The following is a 19089-nucleotide window of genomic DNA, read 5'->3' as shown; positions in this document are numbered from 1 at the left end:
GCCCGGGCTCCCCCTCCTCGCTTCCGGCCGGAGAGATCCACGGCCTTTGCTGTTTCGCCGCGCCTCTCCCCCTCCGTCGTTTTCATGGATCTGTCCAACGGGTGGTGAAGGCGGGGGGCGCCCCCGGAAGTGGGACCAGTGTCCTTCCGGGTCGGGAGTGCGCTGGCGGCGACGGCGACGGCGACGGCGGGGATCTGGGCGGCCGCATCTAGGGCCTAGTTCGGTAGCGAGAGCTGGGCCGGAGCTGGAGCGGGGCCGAGTGGGAGTCAGAGCCGAAGACGAGCCGTAGCTGGGGCAGAGCGGAGCAGGAGCAGCGCCGTGGTCGGTGAGTGCCGGCCCGCGCGCGTGGCCCCGCCGGTCCTTCTCGGAGGAAGTCCCGACAAGCCCGGCCCCCAGAGGCCTCGGCTGCTCCGGGGGGCTCGCGATGGGAGGGGGGAGCAGGCCCGGGGGGGAGTAGGGGAGGAAGCAGGACTCGAACCCGGACCAGCCCCGTCCGCCCCGATGCTGGTGGAGGGGGAGCGGGCGGCTGAGCCCGCCCCAGCAGACCGGAGGGGGCGCCCTGGACCCAAGCAGCTCAGGCGGCTCTCCCCCCCAGAGCCGCCCCCCATGTCCAGCCATGGATGAGGACAGTCAGGATGAGTTCGTCAGCAGGAGCGCGGGGGCCAGAGCCAGGGGCCGAGTCCCGGTGGTCAGCGAGGCTGGTGAGGCCGGGGGAGGGGCGGGGAGGGGGGCCCGTCTGGGGTGGGGGCGCCTGGTCAAGGGGAGGGGGGAAGAGGTGGTCCCTGAGCCCCGTGTCCGTCCAGATGACAGCAGCGACGTGGGGCCCAGCTGCGACTCGGAGGAAGACTCTGGCAGTGAGGAGGAGGACGAGGACGGAGAAGAAGGCTCCGGTGAGGAGGGATCCCCTGGGAGGAGCCAGGGCCGGGAGGGAGGCGGGATTGGGCGGCCGCTGACCCCTGGGCCTTCTCCAGACTGGGACAGCTCTGAGGACAGCGCCTCTGGGGATGAGGATGCCCCCCCGGAACCCCCCAAGGGTCAGCCGGACCCCTCGGCCGGGGGCGTCCTGAGCTCAGACGAGGATGCCGAGAACTGCCCCATCTGCCTCAATGCCTTTCGGGGCCAGGCGGTGGGCACCCCCGAGAACTGCGCCCACTACTTCTGCCTCGACTGCATCGTGGAGTGGTCCAAGGTAGGCGGGGGGCACCGGGCGCAGGGGGGTCCTTGACCAGGCCGAGCCTGACCGTGCCCCCTGTGCCTTCCCCAGAACGCCAACTCCTGCCCCGTGGACCGGATCCTCTTCAAGTGGATATGCATCCGAGCCCGGTTTGGAGGCAAAGTCTTGAAAAAGGTGAGCGCCCCCCCGGGGAGCGGAGGAGCGCCGCTGTGGGCTGCGCCGTGGCGCCCGGGGGTAACCGCCTTTCCCGGCAGATTCCTGTGGAGAGCCAGAAGGCCCCTCAGGCCGAGGAGGAGGAGGACCCCACCTTCTGTGAGGTGTGCGGCCGCAGCGACCGCGAGGACCGGCTGCTGCTGTGTGACGGCTGTGATGCCGGGTGAGGCTCGGGCCCCAGGCGGGGGGGCTTCCCTGGGGGGGTCGGGGGGGCCGGTGCTGAGCCTCCCGGAGCGCCCCCTCTTCCCATGGGGCCGGGGCTCCTGCTGGCTCTGCGTGGGCCTGACTCAGATACGCTTTGCCCATCTGCGCCTAGAGTTGGGGAGGCAGCTTTGGGGGCAAGGATTAGTGCGGGTTCACGCTGCCGTGGCAGGATTTGAACTCAGTTCTCTGTGGCCGGAGCAGGGCCTGCTGTTGCTGTGGTGAGTTCGGGTTTGGGGGAGGCTTGCCTCCGAACGCAGAGTCAGAGTTCTCAGTGTCCTGTGACGACGCAGAAGAGTCCTCGGCCTCTGGCGGGCTGCACTGACCCTTGGCCCAGGGCCTCAGTCCTTGCGGGTTTTCTGGGGGAGCGGCGGGAGGCTGCAGCTACACGGCCTCGTTCCACCTGTGCAGGTACCACATGGAATGTCTGAACCCCTCCCTGAGCGAGGTGCCCATCGACGAATGGTTTTGTCCCGAGTGCGTGGCCACGGCTGCCCCCGCGGCGCCCCCCGCTGCTGCCACCGGTAATCTTGGGGCTCTGTTGTAGGAGGCCCTGGGGGTCTGCATGAGGGGGACTGTGCCGCCGGGCTGGTGACAGCCGGTCTCTCTCCTCCCCTAGACGTGGAGCCTGTGAGCGAGGAGGAGGTGGCCTTGCTCCTGGTCGACGTGGTCCCTACCACCAGCCGGCTACGCCCCAACGCGGGCCGGACCCGGGCTATTGCCAGGACTCGCCAAAGTGAGAGGGTGAGAGCCACCGTGAACCGCAACCGGATCACCACGGCCCGGAGGATTCAGGTGGGGCCTGGCAGGGCCGTTGTGTCCCCTGGCAGTCGGGGCCAGCCACGTGGGGGCCAGGGGAGCGGGAGGGGGGCTGGGGAGGCGTCACGCTGCTCGACCCCCTCTCCGTCGTCCCAGCAGTCTGAAGAGAAAGGCAGGCCCCGGTCCTTGCAGGGGTCGTTGATGTGGGGAACCGCTGGGGCCTGAAGCCTGGGGAGTCGGGGAGAAAGGCACCGCAGGGCTCCCAGGGGCCCACCCTGACGGGGCCTGTCTCACTCTCTGTAGCGGGTGCCCAGGTACCTCATGTCGTCCCTCCTGGACGAAACCATCGAAGCCGTGGCCTCTGGACTGAGCACCGCCGTGTACCGCCGGCCTCTCGCTCCCCGGACTCCAGTCAGAAGGAAGAGAAAAGCAGGCAAGGGGATGGGGGTCCTGGGAGGGAAAGCTCCTGCACCCCCCCCCCGGCAGCGTCGGGGCTCCCTGGGTGCCCGCCGCTGGCCGCCTCCTGGGCGTGGTGAGGGTTCGGCAGTCCTGAGGGGCAGCCTGGTCCGTTGGCCACTGGCCCCGGGGGCGTCCAGAGTGTGCCTCAAATCCGCCTTCGCATCTTGTTTCTCCAGGGAGAAGGAAGAAAGCGGCTGGAAGAAAGAGAGCGTCATCCAAGTTGTCTGCGAGGAGCAAGGCTTCGGGGACGCGGCCCAAGAGGCGCAAGTCCCGAGTGAAGAAAAGGAAGGGGCAGAGGAACCGGGTACGGGCTCTTCCCCCCAACAGGCCTAGGCCCTGGGGGGCACTTCTGGGTCTGGGGCTCCTCTGGGGAGCCTTCCCAGCACGATTCGTGGTCTCCGAAGGAGCAGCCCTTGGCCTGCCTCTCGGGGGGGAAGCTGGAGCTTGAGTTGTGTGGCCTGGGCTGAGGGAGGATGAGGGTCCCCACACCACCCCCTAGGCTGGGGCCCCCAGCTTGGGCACTGACAGCTGCTTCGCTTTTTCTTCTGGTTCACGGCTCAGGTCAAAACTGACATCACGGCGCGTTCTCGCCTCGCCAGGACCCTGGGCCTCGGGAAACCGCTGCGTGGAGCCTCCATACCTTCTGTGTACAAGCCCGTCGAGCCCTCGCTGGGCTTCATGCGAGCAGACATTGGAGCGGCCTCCTTGTCTCTGTTTGGAGACCCCTACGAGCTGGACCCCTATGACAGGTACAGGTCGGCTCCCTGGCCTCCAAGGGTCCTGGGCCCCCTCCCCGTAACCTTGGCTGGGAATAGGGCGTTAGGCAGTCCTCGGCTGTGCAGTGGGCCTTGGCCCTTCCTGGCTGTGACCCGTGGTGAGGGGCCACAAGGGCCAGCGGTGTGCTGGAAATGAGGGTCTCGTGGGTAGACTGTTGATGAGGGCATCTCCCCCTCGGAGAGGGAAACCCCATGGCGCCTCAGAGCTGGCATCGAGGGCAGATTCTGCCTCTGTGGGTCTCCCCAGCGTCCTGGTACTCCTCCCGGGCACAGTGTCTCTGGGCCCATCCCCCTCCTCCTTCAGACTCTGGGTCGAGTCTCTGAATGGCCTTTGGCCTTTCCTGCTCTCTTCCATGTTTTCGTGAGCAGCCTGGCTGGAGACAGGTTAATGCTGGGGGGCCAAAGACAAGGCAGCCCCCGTCCTCCCCCTTGGTTTGCTAGCCGGGGGGGGGGGGGGGGCATTGAGGGGCTGTCCTGCGGGGGTCCTGAGGGGATGACCTCTGAGGACGAGAAGAGGCGATAGCCAGTCCACGGAAGGGGGATCCTGCTCCTGTGGGATCAAGCCCAGGAAGTTCAGGAAGGCTGGCCCCCTCCTCAGTTAATCGGGGCTGCCCACCGCTTCTGTCTCATGTGCTTCCAGTGGTGAAGAGCTCCCAGCAAACCGAGCGTCTCCCCTGAGCACCAAGAGACGGATTCTTTCGCAGTCAGCTCTCCGATCTCATCAGCCCGTGGCGAGACCCGTTCCTGTGGGACTTTCCAGGTGAGGGGGTGGGAAGAAGGGAGGCGGGCCTGCCCAGAGCCCTGCCAGGGGCTGCTAGGAAACCAGTGCCAGGCACTGTGCCAAGCCCCTGCTACAAAGAGATGAGACGCTCACAGCCGGAAGGGGGACGAGTCAGAAATGGAGGAGGCCCTGGCCTTCCTGTAGCACGTCAGAGGTCGGTGTGCTTGGAGGGAGGGAGGGAAAGGCTCCAAAGCTGGAGGCAAATGGAGAAGCTCAGGAGTCGTCATATGCCAGGGCACGTGATCAGAGGAGGAGACAGGGGGAGTTCACTGCGTTGGGGGGGTGGACGTGCTCCTGGCCTGGAGGCAGGCAGGCAGACTCCTGGGCGGGGAGGGGTCCTACGGGGTGGAGGGTCTCCTGGGGGAGACTCTGTGGATCTGAACTGGACAGGATGGAAGAGAGGGAAGAGTCCTGAGGACTCTGGCCCTCAAGAACAGGGAACTGAGTAACACTAGGAAGCATGGAGGACGAGGGGGAAGGATGGCTGTCCTCCACCGTCGCACCAGCGTCTTCTGGTGGGCCTTCTGTCCCCCGTGTCCCTCCTCTTGGGGAACAAAGGGCTGTGGTCATTCTGAGTTGGGAAGCACCCGAGGCCTGGCCCAAAGCAGCTGGCGTCTCGAGCAGGGCCCACTGGGGCTGGCTGAGGGGCAGCCGGACTTGCTCGCCTTGGCTTCCGTTGAGAACTTAACACTCAGCAGCACTCTCCCTGACCAGAGCCCTCGCCCCCCGACGAGTGACTGAGAACAGAAACGATGGCCCTGATGGCCAAGGTGGATTTGGGGGGAAGTCCCTTTGGATTTGGGATGGGATGGGGACCATCATGCTGGAGATAGGGACTCTTCTCGGCTCTTGGTAACCGGCTGGGGCCAGTAGAGCAGGCCCTGGGGGCCCTAGAGCTGCTGCCCTGGAGGGCAGAGGAGTATCCGAAAGGACAGGTTAGAGTGGGCAGGAAGGGCCGAGTGTCAGGAAGCGTCGCAGCCCCCCATCCTTGGAAGCCAGAGAGGTGGCCGGGCAGTGCCAAGAGCTGCACCACCCCTGCTGTTCGCCCCCCTTCTCTGTTGGACGCACTGACCACAGATATCCCCACTGCCCCATGGTGACCCACAGCTCTTAGCTCTTTGGACGCTGGTATTGACAAGGCCTGGCCTGGCAGCATCCCTGAGCCCGGTTCTGCACCAGCATCCAGGTGGGCTCAGCGCCAGGTGCTCTCGGACTTTTCCTGTGAACAGAGTACTGCCACGTCCCGAGGCATGGTGAGCGGGCCGACGCTGCCCCCCTCAGCTTCTCAGGAGCACGGTGTGGGGCAAGGGGATCGCATGGGCAGCCCCCCACCCAGCGAACGGAGCAGCAGCTGGCCCAGAAGAACGTGGGCAGGCGTCAATCCTGACTCCCGACTGCACAGAGCTTGAGCGCAGGGCCCCCGGGCCGGGCCTCCTCTTGGATTTCATCCAACTGTTCTTTGCTCCCCTCATCCCAATGAGGCCGAGTTGGACGAACCGAATCCAGGAGCAGCACCACAAGTAAGGTTTGCCTTGGAGGCTGGCGCCCTCATGCTGCCTGACTGAGCCCTAGGAAAGATGTGGACCCTGACCCTGATCCAGCCCCAAAGTGCCCGAGGAAGCGGCGAGTGGGGGGTGGCGCGCTGCACCCGGGACAGGCGCCCGGATAGTCCCAGAAAGTGTCCGTGGTGGAAGAGGCCCAGCTTCTCTGCTGAAGCTGTCCCAGAGTTCCTCCTCTTCACTGGCTGAGAGACATCCGGGTTCTGAGAGGGCTCCTGTGACTCTGGGCCAGCGCCTGGGCCCTGTCTCCTTGCCGGCTCCTTGGGCGACCGGTCCCTCGTTGACTCTCCTCCCTTTCCTCCAGCCTGGGAGATCTCAGGAGGCCAAACTCCGGGCCCTTTGTTGGCCATTCCTTGCTTTTTCCGAGCGCCACAATGGGCTCTTTCTGGCTACAGATGGGCCTCTGGGGCCTGTGTTCAAGGGCTGACGCACAGGCCTGGCTTTGGCTTTCAAAGACCAGTGAGAGGGGCTGGGCTAGCCAGGAGTTGGCCGGTGGCAGGCCACAGTCCAGGAGGGGGCAGAGAGACTCACAGCGGGTTGCCCTGGCACCGCTGTGTAGGAAGAAGGAGGCAGCCAGCATGGGCAAGGACTGCTGTGATGTTAAGAAGACTCAAGCATTAATTAGGCACCGTGGCGTGCTGGGACCTCACACAAGGACTGAATCCGAAGGCTCCCCCTCCAGGGCCCTCAGCCCAACGGGGGACACGCGGACAGCACTGGACAGATGAGCTCTGATGGCCCCGGTGTGAAGGGGGCACAGGAAAGGAAGGACTAGTTCTTGGCACCTTGACACCCTCCCTCGTCCTTTGCTCTGGATCTAAACCAAGCGAGACTTCCCACTTCCACAGTGCGTCGCTGTAGCGCCGTCCCCTCTCTAGCTCTGGGCCTTCAGATGAGCCCCCTTTAACTTAGACTGACCGTCGGTCAGTAATCAAGGCTGCAGGGCCATTGCTGGGCCCCCCAGAGGGGCCGCCAGAGTTGTGGGAAGCGGATCATCCGGGCTCGTATGACCTCTCTGTGTTTGGGATGAGCTGAGGAGAGGGCCTTTGCCATCGGCCTGCAGACCTCCCCGGGGGGGGGCTGTGCTGGTCCAGGTCCACGTCGTCCTTGTCCCGGCTGGACACATAAATGTTGTTCCAGCTTTGGGGTCGTGTCCCAAAGCTTACACAGCCCGGCTGCCGTGTGCGTTCCCGGGGCGTCGGTGCCAGCAGCCCTAACTTCTCGTCTGTCTTTCCGGTTCAGGAGGAGCATTCCTGCTTCGGTTCCTGAACAAGATGTAGAAGTGGCTCCCGTCCCAGACCTCTTGGGGAGCATCCTGTCTGGGCAGAATCTCTTGATGATGAGCGGCTCCGACGTGGTCATCAATCGGGACGGTTCTCTCACAGCCCGCAAGGCAGGTAAGGCTCTCGCTAGCACAGCTGGTCACCCTTGGTCACTTGGAATAGAAACTAGGCTGGGGGCCGTCCTGGCTGCCTCGTGCAGCCAAGGCGCGGTTCCAGGACCCTCCGAAGGCAGGGATTGCCGCCGACAAATGCAATTGAAATGGTTGGGAGGGCTGGGCGAGAATCGCAAATGTACAGAAGCTAGAGAAAGTGGTGAGGATGTTAGGCTTTTCTTTGTGGAACAAGTTGTAGTCCAGGCTCAGAGGACATGTGTCGGATCGCTCGCCTGACTCTGTGGTGCTCCCCTGCTAGAGGACCCCTAGGGAAGGGCATCCTGTCCGGGCACAGAGGGACAGTGCTCAGAGTTGAGAGCGAACACAAGAAAAGTGGATTTCGGTAGTGAGGGAGGATGCGCTTCCGAGTGGACGAGTGAGTGGTCAACGGCCCCTTGGCATCTTCTCTTTTTCAGCCCCGATTTCCTTGCAGAGAAGCTCAACTGCTAAGAACCGGGAAGATGGAGAGACCGGGAGCAGGGCTGGTGTCCAGCCCAGGACCTTGCAGTCAGGGACCTCCGTGGCGCGCCTCAGTTCAGATGTCTCTGAGCATTTGGGCTCAAACTCATCTGGGGGGCCCACCGCCAGCGTGCTCTCTCCTTCCTCCTCTTCCTGCCTTAAGGGGTCAGAGAAGTCTGTGACCCTTTCCCCAAGCGAGCCCAGAAGGGCAACTGTGAAATTAGAATATTCAATGACCCCTCGCCCAGTTCAGACGCAGAACTTGGCAAATAGGAACAGGCTGGGTTTGAAACCCAATGGAATGCCCCCGCTTCATGGAGACAAGCGTCCTGTGGCAGTGACGTCTGAGTCCCCTAAGGCTTTGAGTAGGACGGCAATAGGACAGCCCCTCCCGGCAGCTCCCCGCAGGATCGACATCTCCGAGCTTCCCAGAATACCAAAGATGAGACGAGAAGGCCGCACTGGCAGCGATGGGCATGTGGATGCTATGCCCACCGGTGCCCACGGCGCGGACATCCCCAGCTCCTGCATCAACCGGCTGACTGGGCGGGAGGGCAGTGGCCAGCCTGCCCGAGGGGGCCGTGGGGAGAGCAAGCCAGGCGGCCGTGATTCCCAGGAGCCTAAGACACATTCAGGCGGTGGTGGCGGTTCCTGCGCCAGTGCTAGCGGTCCAGGCTCCCACAGCAGCCTGGCTGCTTTCGGGCCGTCCCGAGGCAAGGGTCTGGGCTCCTCATTTGAGAGCTTTCGAATTAACATCCCGGGAAACACGGCCCATGCCAGCCGACTCCCGAACCCTGGCTTCTGTAACACTTTCCGGCCAGTTGACAATAAAGTTCAGCGTAAGGAGAACCCTTCGCCCCTCTTCTCCATCAAGAAAACCAAGCAGATCAAAAGCGAGATCTACGACCCCTTTGACCCCACGGGGTCCGACTCTAGCTCCCCCAGCAGCAGCCCCGAAAGGCTCGGTGCGGGGCTCCTGCCCTCCGAGATCACCCGTACCATCTCTGTGGACAGCCCGAAGGTGCCGACCTTCCAGACCGTCCGCTGCGTGACCTCGTACACAGTTGAGAATATCTTTGGCTCAGGTTCCGACCCATCGGATGGGCCGTCCTCAAGCCATCCCGAGCGGGTCACCACGGGCGCCTCTGATCTGGAGAAGATGGAGGAGGAGGAAGAGGAGGAGGAGGAGGCTGGGAGGAGTCCCTGCGCCTCCACCGCAGTCCGGCGACGATTGTCAGAGCGGGAGTCCCTGGAGGCTGACGGGCGTGAGCGGCGCAGCACCTTCTTTGATGCAGAGGAGCGGACTGTGACGTGTGTGACCATCGAGCCGGCCTCGCCTGAGGAGGAAGAGGAGGAAGAAGAGGTGGACAGACCAGCCGCCACCACCCACAGGATCGTGGAGATTCACTCCCCGTCCCGGTCACGGTCCAACTCGAGCTCGCGCAGCCGCAAGAAAGCCAAGCGGAAAAAAGCCTCCGGCAAGGAGCACAAGAAGACGCGGTCCGGCTCTCGCTCGCGGTCTCACTCCCGGGAGAGAAGCTCACGCTCCACCTCTTGGTCCGTGGAAGAGGACTACGCCAAAAAGCACCGGGTCAAGGCCAAGCCGCGGCGGTCGTCTAGCGACCGCTCCAGCAGCCACGACAGAGCCAAGAAGAAGAGAGCTAAGGAGAAGAGTAAGGAGAAGAGGAAGGGGCCTTGGTCCCGGGACCGCAGGAAGTCACACTCGCGCTCTGGTAGCCCCGGCAGCTCCTCGTACGAAGTCTGCGAGAGCCGCAAGAAGAGGAGGCGGCGGTCGGGCTCGCGGGCCCGGGGCCGAGAGGGCTCGCGGTCCAGCAGCACCGACCGAGCGCGCAGGCACAAACACCGCAGACAGAAGAGCTTCGAGCGCTACGAGAAGAAGGAGCGGAGCTCCCGGCCGCGGGACCGTCGGACCTCCCGCTCACGGTCCAGGGAGAGGAGGAAATGGAGGTCTCGCTCGCCTTCCGCCTCCAGGTCCCGCGAGCACAAGAGGGCCAGGTCCAGAGAGAAGCGACCCCGCTCGCGCTCCCGCTCCCGGGACAAGAAGCAGCCCGAGAAAGACGTGTCTCCCCCGGCCCCACAGGAGGAGCCCAAGACAACAGTCCCCAGCCAAGCCCCTCCCAGCCCCGTGGAGCCCCCACAGGACCCCCCGGCTGCAGAAGAGACACCGCCCGCCGCCTCTGGCCAACCCGAGGCACCCGTGGTAGTTCCTGCTGACGACCTTGACTACGGGGAGACCGTGGAGGCGGAGCACGTGTTTGATGACTTTTCCAGTGATGCCGTCTTCATTCAGTTGGATGACATGAGCTCCCCCCCTTCCCCGGAGAGCACAGACTCGTCCCCAGAAAGGGGCCTCCTGCTGCCCCCGGCTCTGCCTGTGGCCAGTGCCCAGTGCAGTGTGAGCCTGGGGGCTGCTGCCAGCACCAAGTTGGAGGCCCCCCCGGAGCCTCCAGCTCCCTCAGAGGGCCCCCCGGGCGAGACCCTGCCCTCCCAGGATGCCCCGGAGAACCAGGTGGGGGAGGCCCCTGTGGTCGGAGAGGAGATCAGTGAGGCCGTTGAGTCCGAAATGGAAGTCATTTCCCAAATCCCTTTGCTGAAATCTAAAGCTTTGGTGAAGAGGGTGACTTGGAATCTTCAGGAGGAAGAGGACAGCATGGCGGGCCCCGAGCCCGGGCCAAGTAAGGACCGGGGGTGGGGGGGTGGGCTGGGCGCAGAGGGGCAGTCAGAGGCCCTCCGGGGAGCTCTCATCTTGGGAGCGCAGGGGGGACCCTTCTTGGCCAGTCTCCCCAACCACAGGGGCCCGGCCAGGCCGGCGTTCAGGGCCGCTTCCCGTCTCTTCCCTCTTGGTTCCTTCCATCTCAGACTCAGAATCCTGGCCTCCCATCCTCACTTTACCCTCAGGGGCCATGTCTGTTCCCTTCCTCATTCCCCCCCTCCCCCCAGCTGATGGCAGACTGACACGAGGAGGAGGGGACCGGGTCCCCAAAAGTCACGGCTGGCGGGGCCAGACTCCCAGGTCTCGAGCTGGGCCGCGGCCCCACGATGAGGAAGCATCCGAGGCCAGACCTGGATCCAGCTCCGATGGTCCCGGCCCGGCTTCCTCAGCAGCGCTGCTCTCTGGCTCCCTCCCTCTGCAGGGCCGCCGTTCCACAAGCTGCCGCGATCTCTGGAAGGGGCCTGGAAAGCGGAGGATTCGGACCCCGGCCTAAATCAGGTGCAGTCCCGTGAGCCTCCTCCCACCAATTACATGGTCGCGGAGCCCATGTTTCCCGACCTAGATTGTGCTCAGGTTGGTGTCCGCTCCGGGGAAGGGCTGCGGGCAGCATCCCACTCCATCCTCGGGCACTGCCATCCCACCCACCGCCCATCCTGCTCCACCCGCGGCTCTCATCTCATTGTCGGCATGCTGGGCGCCACCAGGGGCTGGGGGGGGGGGGGCAGGGCCGGCCGGGAACGCGCTCTGACCGCGGCGGGGCGGGGGGGTGTGTCTGTGCAGGTTTACAGCCCCAACATGCCTCTGCCCCCGACTCTGCCCCCAAGCGTGCCGCCCTATGCCCCGGTCAGCCAGCCCACCGTGCAGTTTATCATGCAGGGCAGCCTGCCCCTCGTGGGCTGCGGGGCAGGACAGAGCCTGACCCCGGAGCCAGCCGTGCTGGCCGCAGCCTCGGAGCCTGGCGCTCAGGCGCCGGGCGCGGGAGACGGGGAGGAAAAGGCGGCGGCGGCCAAGCCGGCGGCTGAGAGGACGAAAAACGAAGAGGTGAGTCGGGGGCTGGGTGAGGAGGAGCGGGCCGGGGCGGGGCCCCCACGCCCCCATGCTCACTGTCTGCGCCATCCTCCCGTAGTACATGAAGAAGCTGCATGTGCAGGAGCGCGCCGTGGAGGAGGTCAAGCTGGCCATCAAACCCTTCTACCAGAAGCGGGAGATCACCAAGGACGAGTACAAGGACATCCTGCGCAAGGCCGTGCAGAAGGTGAAGGGGGGGGCCGGGCGGCGGGTGGGAGGGCGGGCCGAGGCGGCCGGGCCAGGCCAGCTGACCGCCGGCCCCGGGGTGGCTCCCCCCAGATCTGTCATAGCAAGAGCGGGGAGATCAACCCCATGAAGGTGGCGAACCTGGTCAAGGCCTACGTGGAGAAGTACAAGCACATGCGGAAGCACAAGAAGCCTCTGGAGGCCGAGGAGGAGCCGCACGACATGGAGAACTGAGGCCGGGCTGGGGACGGCAGCCCCTCCCTGCCCGCACGCGCACGCCCCGCAGCGACCGCCATTAAACTCTGGGCTGATGAAAGCACCGCCGCCGTTCTCGGGGTTTCCTTTGGTCTGGGCCCCGTCCCGATCCCGGTGTGCAAGGGGCGGCTTTTTATATATATATATATACATAGCTATATATATATACATATATATATATATATATATATATACAGTAACTCTATATTCTCTAGACGCTGTTTTCATTGTGTTCTAATTTATCGAAACATGGATTGTCTTTAGAAACCGGAATCGATTTCATACTTGAAACGGGCGGCCTTGAGCCGGTCCACACAGAGTGGACGTCCGACGGCAGGAAGGGCTGGGCCACCCCCGCCGTCCCCCTCCCCCGTGTAGGAGACTTGTCTTGTTCCGATTATGTTTCCTGTTGGTGAATTGGGGGCCCCTTTCCTGAGGAAAATGGGTGTGGGGAACGTCTGTCCCTTCCCCGGCTCCTCCGGGAGTGCCACGCCGGCCACGTGTGCGGCTAACGTCTGTTTGAGAACATTTTGTATTTTTTGAGTAGAGTTTGGTGGCTTTAAAGCGTTCTCATTGTTCTGTCTTCCTTCTTGGGGAGGTGGGGGAGGATGGGGGGCAGACCCTGCAACTGCACCCCCCACACACACCTTTAGAGGTGGAGCCTGCGGGGACCAGAGGGGGGACGGAGAAGTTATAGGCGCAGACAGCAGTGGGCAAGTGGCTCGAGGATTAAAGGGGTGCACGGGCCGAGGGGATTGGAGGGGGAGGACACGGGGGCCAGGGGCTCCCTGGCCAGGGAATGAACACACACTGTGGGACTGAAGAAGCAAAAAGCCAGAAGCAGAGTTTTTTTTATTTTCCGTGAGAAGCAAGAGGGAGCCACTGATGACTTGGCTAGGAAAGGAGGCCTGGGTCTGTGCTGCACACACAGGAGAGGGGCATCCGTCCCAAAGACTGAGCCCCCAGCAGGCTTCGGACAGCCTTGATCCGTCCCCCTCCTCCAGGCAAGGGCAGCACATCTAGGCCGGGTATTCGGTCTCCATGAGGAAGTTCTCCAACACTTCATAGAGGCTGAGGCTGTTGGACACCTGCAGGCTGAGGCCGCCGCTGTCCAGGGAGGACACGCCTTCCTGCCGCTGAACGGCCTCATGGCACAGCTGGCAGATTCGGGGCACCACCTGGGGGGAGGGAGAGACCTGAGGGGGGAGCTAGCGCAGGCTCCTCCCACCGCCCCCCTCGGGGGTGAACTGGGGGGGAGGGGCCCGCCACCATTTTAACGCCCCCCCACCTTCACCAGTATGAGGTTCTTCTCCGTGGGCCTCCTGGACAGGGTCTGGCCAAAGCCCAGGTAGATGGTGTAGTCGGGGGACGTGCGTCTCCTCTGATCCCTGTACTCCGCCAGCTCTAGGAGAAAGCTGCTGTGAGCTGGAGGTGGGAGAGAGAGGGGGATCCCAGGGACCTGGGCTGGGGGAGGCAGAAAGCTGGATACCCAGAGATCCGGGCCGGGGGAGGGAGAGGTGGACCCCAGGGATGGGGGGAGGGGCAGGCGGACCCCAAGAGCCAGAGCACTGACCCTGCCGAAAGACCGAGAAGTCGAAGATGGGTGTGGCCTCGTTCCTGGGGAGCAGGCGGGGTGGGGGCGGAGTCTCCGAGGCCGCCAGGAGGCCGCCGCGTTCCCAGTACACCTTGCACCTGCCCATCCGCTTGGCCCAGAGGCCCTGCCCCCACAGCTGCAGCTCCAGCCCCGGCTCGATGTGCTGCCTCAGCTGCTCCGTGTAGTGCGCTTGCTTCCGGTCGGCGAGACGCAGCGCCTCCGGGCTGGGCAAGGCCACGAGCTGGGGGGCCGCGGCCCCCGCGGGGGGCGGCGTGCAGGGGCCGCCGGCCACCAAGAGGCAGCTGGCCTGGGCCACGGCCGCCTGGCCCACCACCTGGCCCTTATACAGGATGGTCAAGTCCAAGCCAGTGGGGAGGGAGCCTGAGGAGGGAGGGAGGGGCCTGAGGAAGGAGGGAGGGGCCTGAGGAAGGAGGGAGGGGCCTGGGGAGGGAACTTGGGGGGAGGGAGGGGTCTGAGGAGGGAATCTGGGAGGAAGGAGGAGTCTGGGGAGGGAGGGAGGGGCCTGGGGAGGGAACCTGGGGGGAGGGAGGAGCCTGGAGAGGGAGGGGCCTGGGGAGGGAACTTGGGGGGAGGGAGGGGTCTGAGAAGGGAACCTGGGGGGAGGGAGGAGCCTGGAGAGGGAGGGGCCATCCCAAGATCTAAGTCCCAAGGTCCCAAGCCCTGGCACACACGCACACACACGCCGAACCCCGCCCCCCCTTACTGCTCAGAGGGAGCTGGGGAGCTGGACAGAAGCCTCCATCCCGAGGGCGCCCGGCCTCGCTGAGAACCCGGGCAGGCTCTTCCCCTAGGAGGCAGGAACGGGCCTGGCTGAGGCCTCCCAGCGGGAGGCAGGGAGGGACAGAGGGGAACCAGGGGGACCCGGCCTCCCTCACGGGCTCCCCACGGCCCGGCTTCTGGGTCTCAGTCCGGAGGGGGGGTCACCCAGGGTTCTCCGGGGCGGGGCTCTGTCCGCCTCCTCAGGCTCTCTCCAGAGCTCTGCCCGGTGGGAGGAGAGCGGGGGCGCGCTCCCTGCAGGCCCTGTCAGAGGCCAGGGCCCGCTCCTGTGCCCCGCGGGAGGCCGTCCGGGGCTCCGTGCTCTTGGATCTTTCCAAGCCCGTCAGTTGGGCCGCCCGAAGCCGCGGCCGGGGACTCGCTGCCTCCGTCTCTGGCCAGCTCCCTCCGAGGAGCTTCCCGCGCTCGCCCTCCCAGGCCCCAGAACCCACCTCGCCTGCGGGTCCCGCCTGAGCGTCACCTTCCCCCGAGCCCCCTTGGACCTCCTCCCCGTCACTCCCGCAGCTGTCCCTGGTTCCCGAGAGCTGCCCTGCGCTCACCTTGGAAAGAGTCGGGGGCCTCTGCCAGACCCCCCAGCTCGCTCTGCGCCAGGGCCAGTTGGAGAAGGTCAGGACTGGGAACGTCTGCGGGTCAAGAAGCCGAGCTCGGGGAAGGGCGGGGACTCGCCGGCCCCGGCCCCTGCTCCCTCCCCTCCGTCCCCCGGCCCCTGCTCCCTCCCCGCCGGCCCCCGGCCCCTGCTCTCTCCCCTCCGGCCCCCGGCCCCTGCTCCCTCCCCTCCGTCCCCCGGCCCCTGCTCTCTCCCCTCCGGCCCCCGGCCCCTGCTCTCTCCCCTCCGGCCCCCGGCCCCTGCTCCCTCCCCTCCGGCCCCCGGCCCCTGCTCCCTCCCCTCCGTCCCCCGGCCCCTGCTCCCTCCCCTCCGTCCCCCGGCCCCTGCTCTCTCCCCTCCGGCCCCCGGCCCCTGCTCCCTCCCCCCCGGCCCCTGCTCCCTCCCCTCCGGCCCCCGGCCCCTGCTCCCTCCCTCCCCCCCGGCCCCTGCTCCCTCCCCTCCGGCCCCCGGCCCCTGCTCCCTCCCCGCCGGCCCCCGGCCCCTGCTCCCTCCCCCCCGGCCCCTGCTCCCTCCCCTCCGGCCCCCGGCCCCTGCTCCCCCCCCCCCCCCCCCGGCCCCTGCTCCCTCCCCGCCGGCCCCTCACCAGCGGCGTGTCCGTCCAGAGAGAGGACCCGGAGTCCGGCCTGCAGCTAGAAGGAGACATGGGCAGTTGGAGGCAGGTGCAAGGCTGGCAGGGGGAGGGGAGCAGTGGGGGGCAGAGGAGAAGCCAGGAACCCGGACGCTGTGCAGAGGGGTTGGGCCCCCTTCCCCTGGGACTTGGCCACCGCCTCGGGCTTCTGGGACCCTCCCCATGCCATCGGCGTCTCTTGGCAGCCGTGGGACAGTCGCCACTTCGGCCATGAACCTTTGTCATCGTGCCATCGACCACAGGGCCCAAAGGACCGATGCCCTGCGGCTGCTGCTCCCCGGAGGTCTTGTCGACTTCTGGAGAGGGCGAGAGGTTGGGGGCGTCACCGACCCGTCGGTCCCCCGGGATGGCCTGGATTCTGCCGGAGGCCCCGCCTACCTGCGGCCCCGGGCCAGGGCTGGCTGAGGGCGAACACCTTGTGGGGGTCGTGCTCGTCCCAGGACCTGTCCTCCACCAGGGTGAACAGCTGGGTGCTCTTCAGGGCGCAGCGGAAGTTGGTCTTCCAGTGGGAGCGCTCCGAGACCTCTGGGGGCCGGGGGCCGCCGCCCTCGGGGCTGGGTCGCCACCGCCCTCGCGCAACGGCCCAGGCCTGCCGGGAGCGAAGGGCGGCGACTGAGCCGGAGCCGCCCGGGCGCCCCGCACGAGCCCTGCCCGAGCCCCACGAGCCCCACCTTAAAGATGCTCGCGTCGTCTTCGCTGATGTCCTTCCGAGACAGGTGTTTCCAGGGCACTCGGAAGCAGGTGCGGGCAGCGTCCAGCCAGCCCAGCCCCTGGTAGCGCCCGCTGCTGACCTCCCCCAGGAGCCATTCGCCGAAGAGCACTCGCTGGGACCCCCTGCAAGGACGGGCGTTGGCGTCTCCGGGTCAGGGAGGCCGCCGGGCGGGCAGAGGGGCCGGGGACCCGAGCACGGGGCCTCTTACCTCTGGGCATCCAAGGCCATGGCTCAGAGCGGGGAGGGGGCTCTGCCTGTGGCCACCGATGTTCTAGGTCTGGCCCGGGGTCATCCAGGCTCCCCAAGCAGACCCGATGACTCGCAGATGCTCCAAGTTCAAGCTTGTTCCGAATGGGGGCCCTGCAGAGCCATGAAGGGGCGAGGGGACGGAACACAGTGTGGCTGAGGAGGACCGGAGAGGGTCTCCCCGACGGCGCTGCGCCGGGCCCCCAGCCCTGCCCGTCCCGCGGCCTCTGCCCTGGCCGGGCTCTGGGAGCCTGGGCCCGGGGCAGGGAGAGGGGAGCAGGAAGCTTCCTGAGAACCCGCCCCGCTGCAGCCGAGGGCATCAAGGTGACCACGAGGGTAGACCGCGGAGGAGGAAACAGAGGCCAGCGCCGGGGATGGGCCAAGGTCCCCCAGCCTCCCCGGCCCCCTCCTCCATCCCCAGCCCCTCCCCCAGCTCCCTCCCCCCTCCTCCAGCCCCCTCTCCAGGCTGGCTTTTGTGCTTGCCCAGACCGAAAGCGAAGGTCGAGCTGGATGAGTGAGGAAGGGGCCTGGGAGGAAGCCACCCCCAGCTGGGCTCCTCTTAGCTCCTTCCCACCTTTTGCATCTCAATGCCGCCCCCCTCCCTCAGTCCTTCAGTCCCTGGATCAGCGGGATCTGCTCCCTTCCTCCCCGATCTCTCCCTCCCTCTCTGTTCCACCCCCTCCCCGCTTTGCCCCAGTCTCAGCACCTACAGCCACTGGGAGCAGTGAATGCCTTTCCCTGGAGTCCTGCCCCTCTCCTGACTTTATAGGGCTCCCTTGGGGGTGGAGCTCAGCCACCCCCCCCCCCCCAGCCCGCCCAGAAGGAGGAAGTACCCGGGCATAAGGAACCGGTTCTGGGCCTCCCAGAAGTCACGTGGTCCAAAGATGGAAGGGGAGGGAGAGGTCTGAGTGGGGGGAGGAAGGGAGGGGGGAGGGGGGGCCTGGCAGAGGACTATGTCTGTCTCTTTCTCTTCCTCTGTGTCTGTCTCTATGTCCATAGGTCTCTGCCTCTCTCTGTTTTTCTGTCCTGTCTATTTCTTTTAACTCGGTTTCTCTCTCCTCTATGTCCATCTGTCTGTTTCTCTCTCCTCTATGTCCGTCGGTCTGTTTCTCTCTCCTTTCTGTCTGTCTCTGTCTGTTTTTCTGTCCTTTCTGTCTCTTTTACCTGTTTCTCTCTCCTGTCTGTCTCTGTCTTTATGTCTGTCTCTGAATGTCTGTCTCTACGTCCTTGACCATCTGTCTCTCTGTCTCTGCCTCTCTTTCTCTCTCCTGCCTCCTTCTCTCCCTTCCTCTGCCATCCAGGGCGCTGAGAGTGAATTACAGCCCTTCCACTAGCTCCCAGAGACCCTTGGCCAAGCCCCCCCATCTCCCTGGCTCTCCCTTGGGCTTGGGAAGCTCCCTTGGAGGGCCGGCTGTGAGGCAGCCCCTGGCCCTGCCCTCCCCCTCCCCAGCCCGCCTCCCTCCCTTCAGCCGTCCTCAGTCCCAGGCTCCTCGGGGCTTTCCCTCCCCCGGCGCCCGATCACTCCCACCCTGGCTTTCCTGCTGTCCCTTCCCTTCCAACTTGCCTGTCGTTGATGAATTGATCATAAGCTTTCAGGGAGCCCTTCCAGGTTCTAGGCCCTGGGGGTGGGTTGAGCTGAGCCCCAGGGAGCGTGGCGCCCCCCAGGGAGATGAGCACATGAGAGGAAAAGGAAAAAGCCTCTATTGCCAGTGAATCCTGGGCCACCAGTGAGCAGCAGGCTTTGGGGGGGGGGTGCCGGTGACGGGGAGGCTGGATGGGGACAGCCTGAAGAGGAGTCGGGGAGGCAGGGTGGAGACACACGGCAGGCCCCCATGATGCAGCAGGCCCCTGAGATGTGGCAGGCCCCCATGACGCAGCAGGCCCCTGAGACACACGGCAGGCCCCCATGATGCAGCAGGCCCCTGAGATGTGGCAGGCCCCCATGATGCGGCAGGCCCCTGAGATGTGGCAGTCCCCCGAGACACATGGCAGGCCCCTGAGATGTGGCAGGCCCCCAAGATGCAGCAGTCCCCCGAGACACATGGCAGGCCCCCATGATGCAGCAGGCCCCTGAGATGTGGCAGGCCCCCATGACGCAGCAGGCCCCTGAGATGTGGCAGGCCCCCATGACGCAGCAGGCCCCTGAGACACATGGCAGGCCCCCATGACGCGGCAGGCCCCTGAGATGTGGCAGGCCCCCAAGATGCAGCAGTCCCCCGAGACACATGGCAGGCCCCCATGACACGGCAGGCCCCCGAGACGCGGCAGGCCCCCCAGCCTCAACAGTTGGAGGGAGGCCAGCAGCGCCCTCTCCCTGCCAGTGCTCTCCCACTCTCTCCTCCAGGTCACTTTTCGGGCCTCCCCCTCAGGTGTTTGCCCGCGGCCTCCCCATGGGAGGAGAGGCCTCTTGTCTGCTCACCATCCATCAGTATCTGGCCCCAAGCCAGT

The 19089-nt window shown here is 65.6% G+C and overlaps 2 protein-coding genes across 6 annotated transcripts; one reads left to right on the top strand and one right to left on the bottom strand.

Annotated features, from left to right (window-relative positions):
- The first annotated feature begins 147 nt into the window (after window positions 1–147).
- PHRF1 (PHD and ring finger domains 1) lies at window positions 148–12124 on the top strand. 2 transcript variants are annotated; one of them, XM_051966300.1, is made up of 18 exons: window positions 148–325; window positions 596–701; window positions 804–890; window positions 972–1189; window positions 1265–1348; window positions 1429–1550; window positions 2000–2112; window positions 2208–2383; window positions 2651–2780; window positions 2983–3110; window positions 3368–3555; window positions 4223–4342; window positions 7165–7319; window positions 7774–10512; window positions 10972–11048; window positions 11331–11591; window positions 11677–11805; window positions 11898–12124. In XM_051966300.1, exons 2-18 carry the CDS (start codon window positions 617–619, stop codon window positions 12036–12038), a joined length of 4953 nt encoding a protein of 1650 aa, XP_051822260.1. In that variant the 5' UTR covers window positions 148–325; window positions 596–616; the 3' UTR covers window positions 12039–12124. The 2 variants fall into 2 exon arrangements, with proteins under 2 accessions (XP_051822260.1, XP_051822259.1); XM_051966299.1 differs by having other exon boundaries at window positions 10972–11123.
- Window positions 12125–12878: 754 nt separating this feature from the next.
- IRF7 (interferon regulatory factor 7) lies at window positions 12879–17315 on the bottom strand. 4 transcript variants are annotated; one of them, XM_051966304.1, is made up of 10 exons: window positions 16604–17306; window positions 16355–16517; window positions 16062–16272; window positions 15900–15979; window positions 15639–15684; window positions 14988–15071; window positions 14378–14461; window positions 13633–14034; window positions 13348–13484; window positions 12879–13237 (listed from the first exon to the last, which is right to left on the bottom strand). In XM_051966304.1, the coding sequence occupies exons 1-10, from the start codon at window positions 16621–16623 to the stop codon at window positions 13079–13081; spliced, it is 1386 nt and encodes a 461-aa protein (XP_051822264.1). In that variant the 5' UTR covers window positions 16624–17306; the 3' UTR covers window positions 12879–13078. The 4 variants fall into 4 exon arrangements, with proteins under 4 accessions (XP_051822264.1, XP_051822265.1, XP_051822266.1 ...); XM_051966305.1 differs by having other exon boundaries at window positions 13348–13463; window positions 16604–17299; XM_051966306.1 differs by lacking the exon at window positions 14378–14461.
- Between the last annotated feature and the right edge of the window lie 1774 nt (window positions 17316–19089).

The sequence above is a fragment of the Antechinus flavipes genome, chromosome 6, assembly GCF_016432865.1.
Source record: "Antechinus flavipes isolate AdamAnt ecotype Samford, QLD, Australia chromosome 6, AdamAnt_v2, whole genome shotgun sequence".
Taxonomy (NCBI): domain Eukaryota; kingdom Metazoa; phylum Chordata; class Mammalia; order Dasyuromorphia; family Dasyuridae; genus Antechinus; species Antechinus flavipes.
This window is presented reverse-complemented; position numbering and strand designations above follow the sequence as displayed.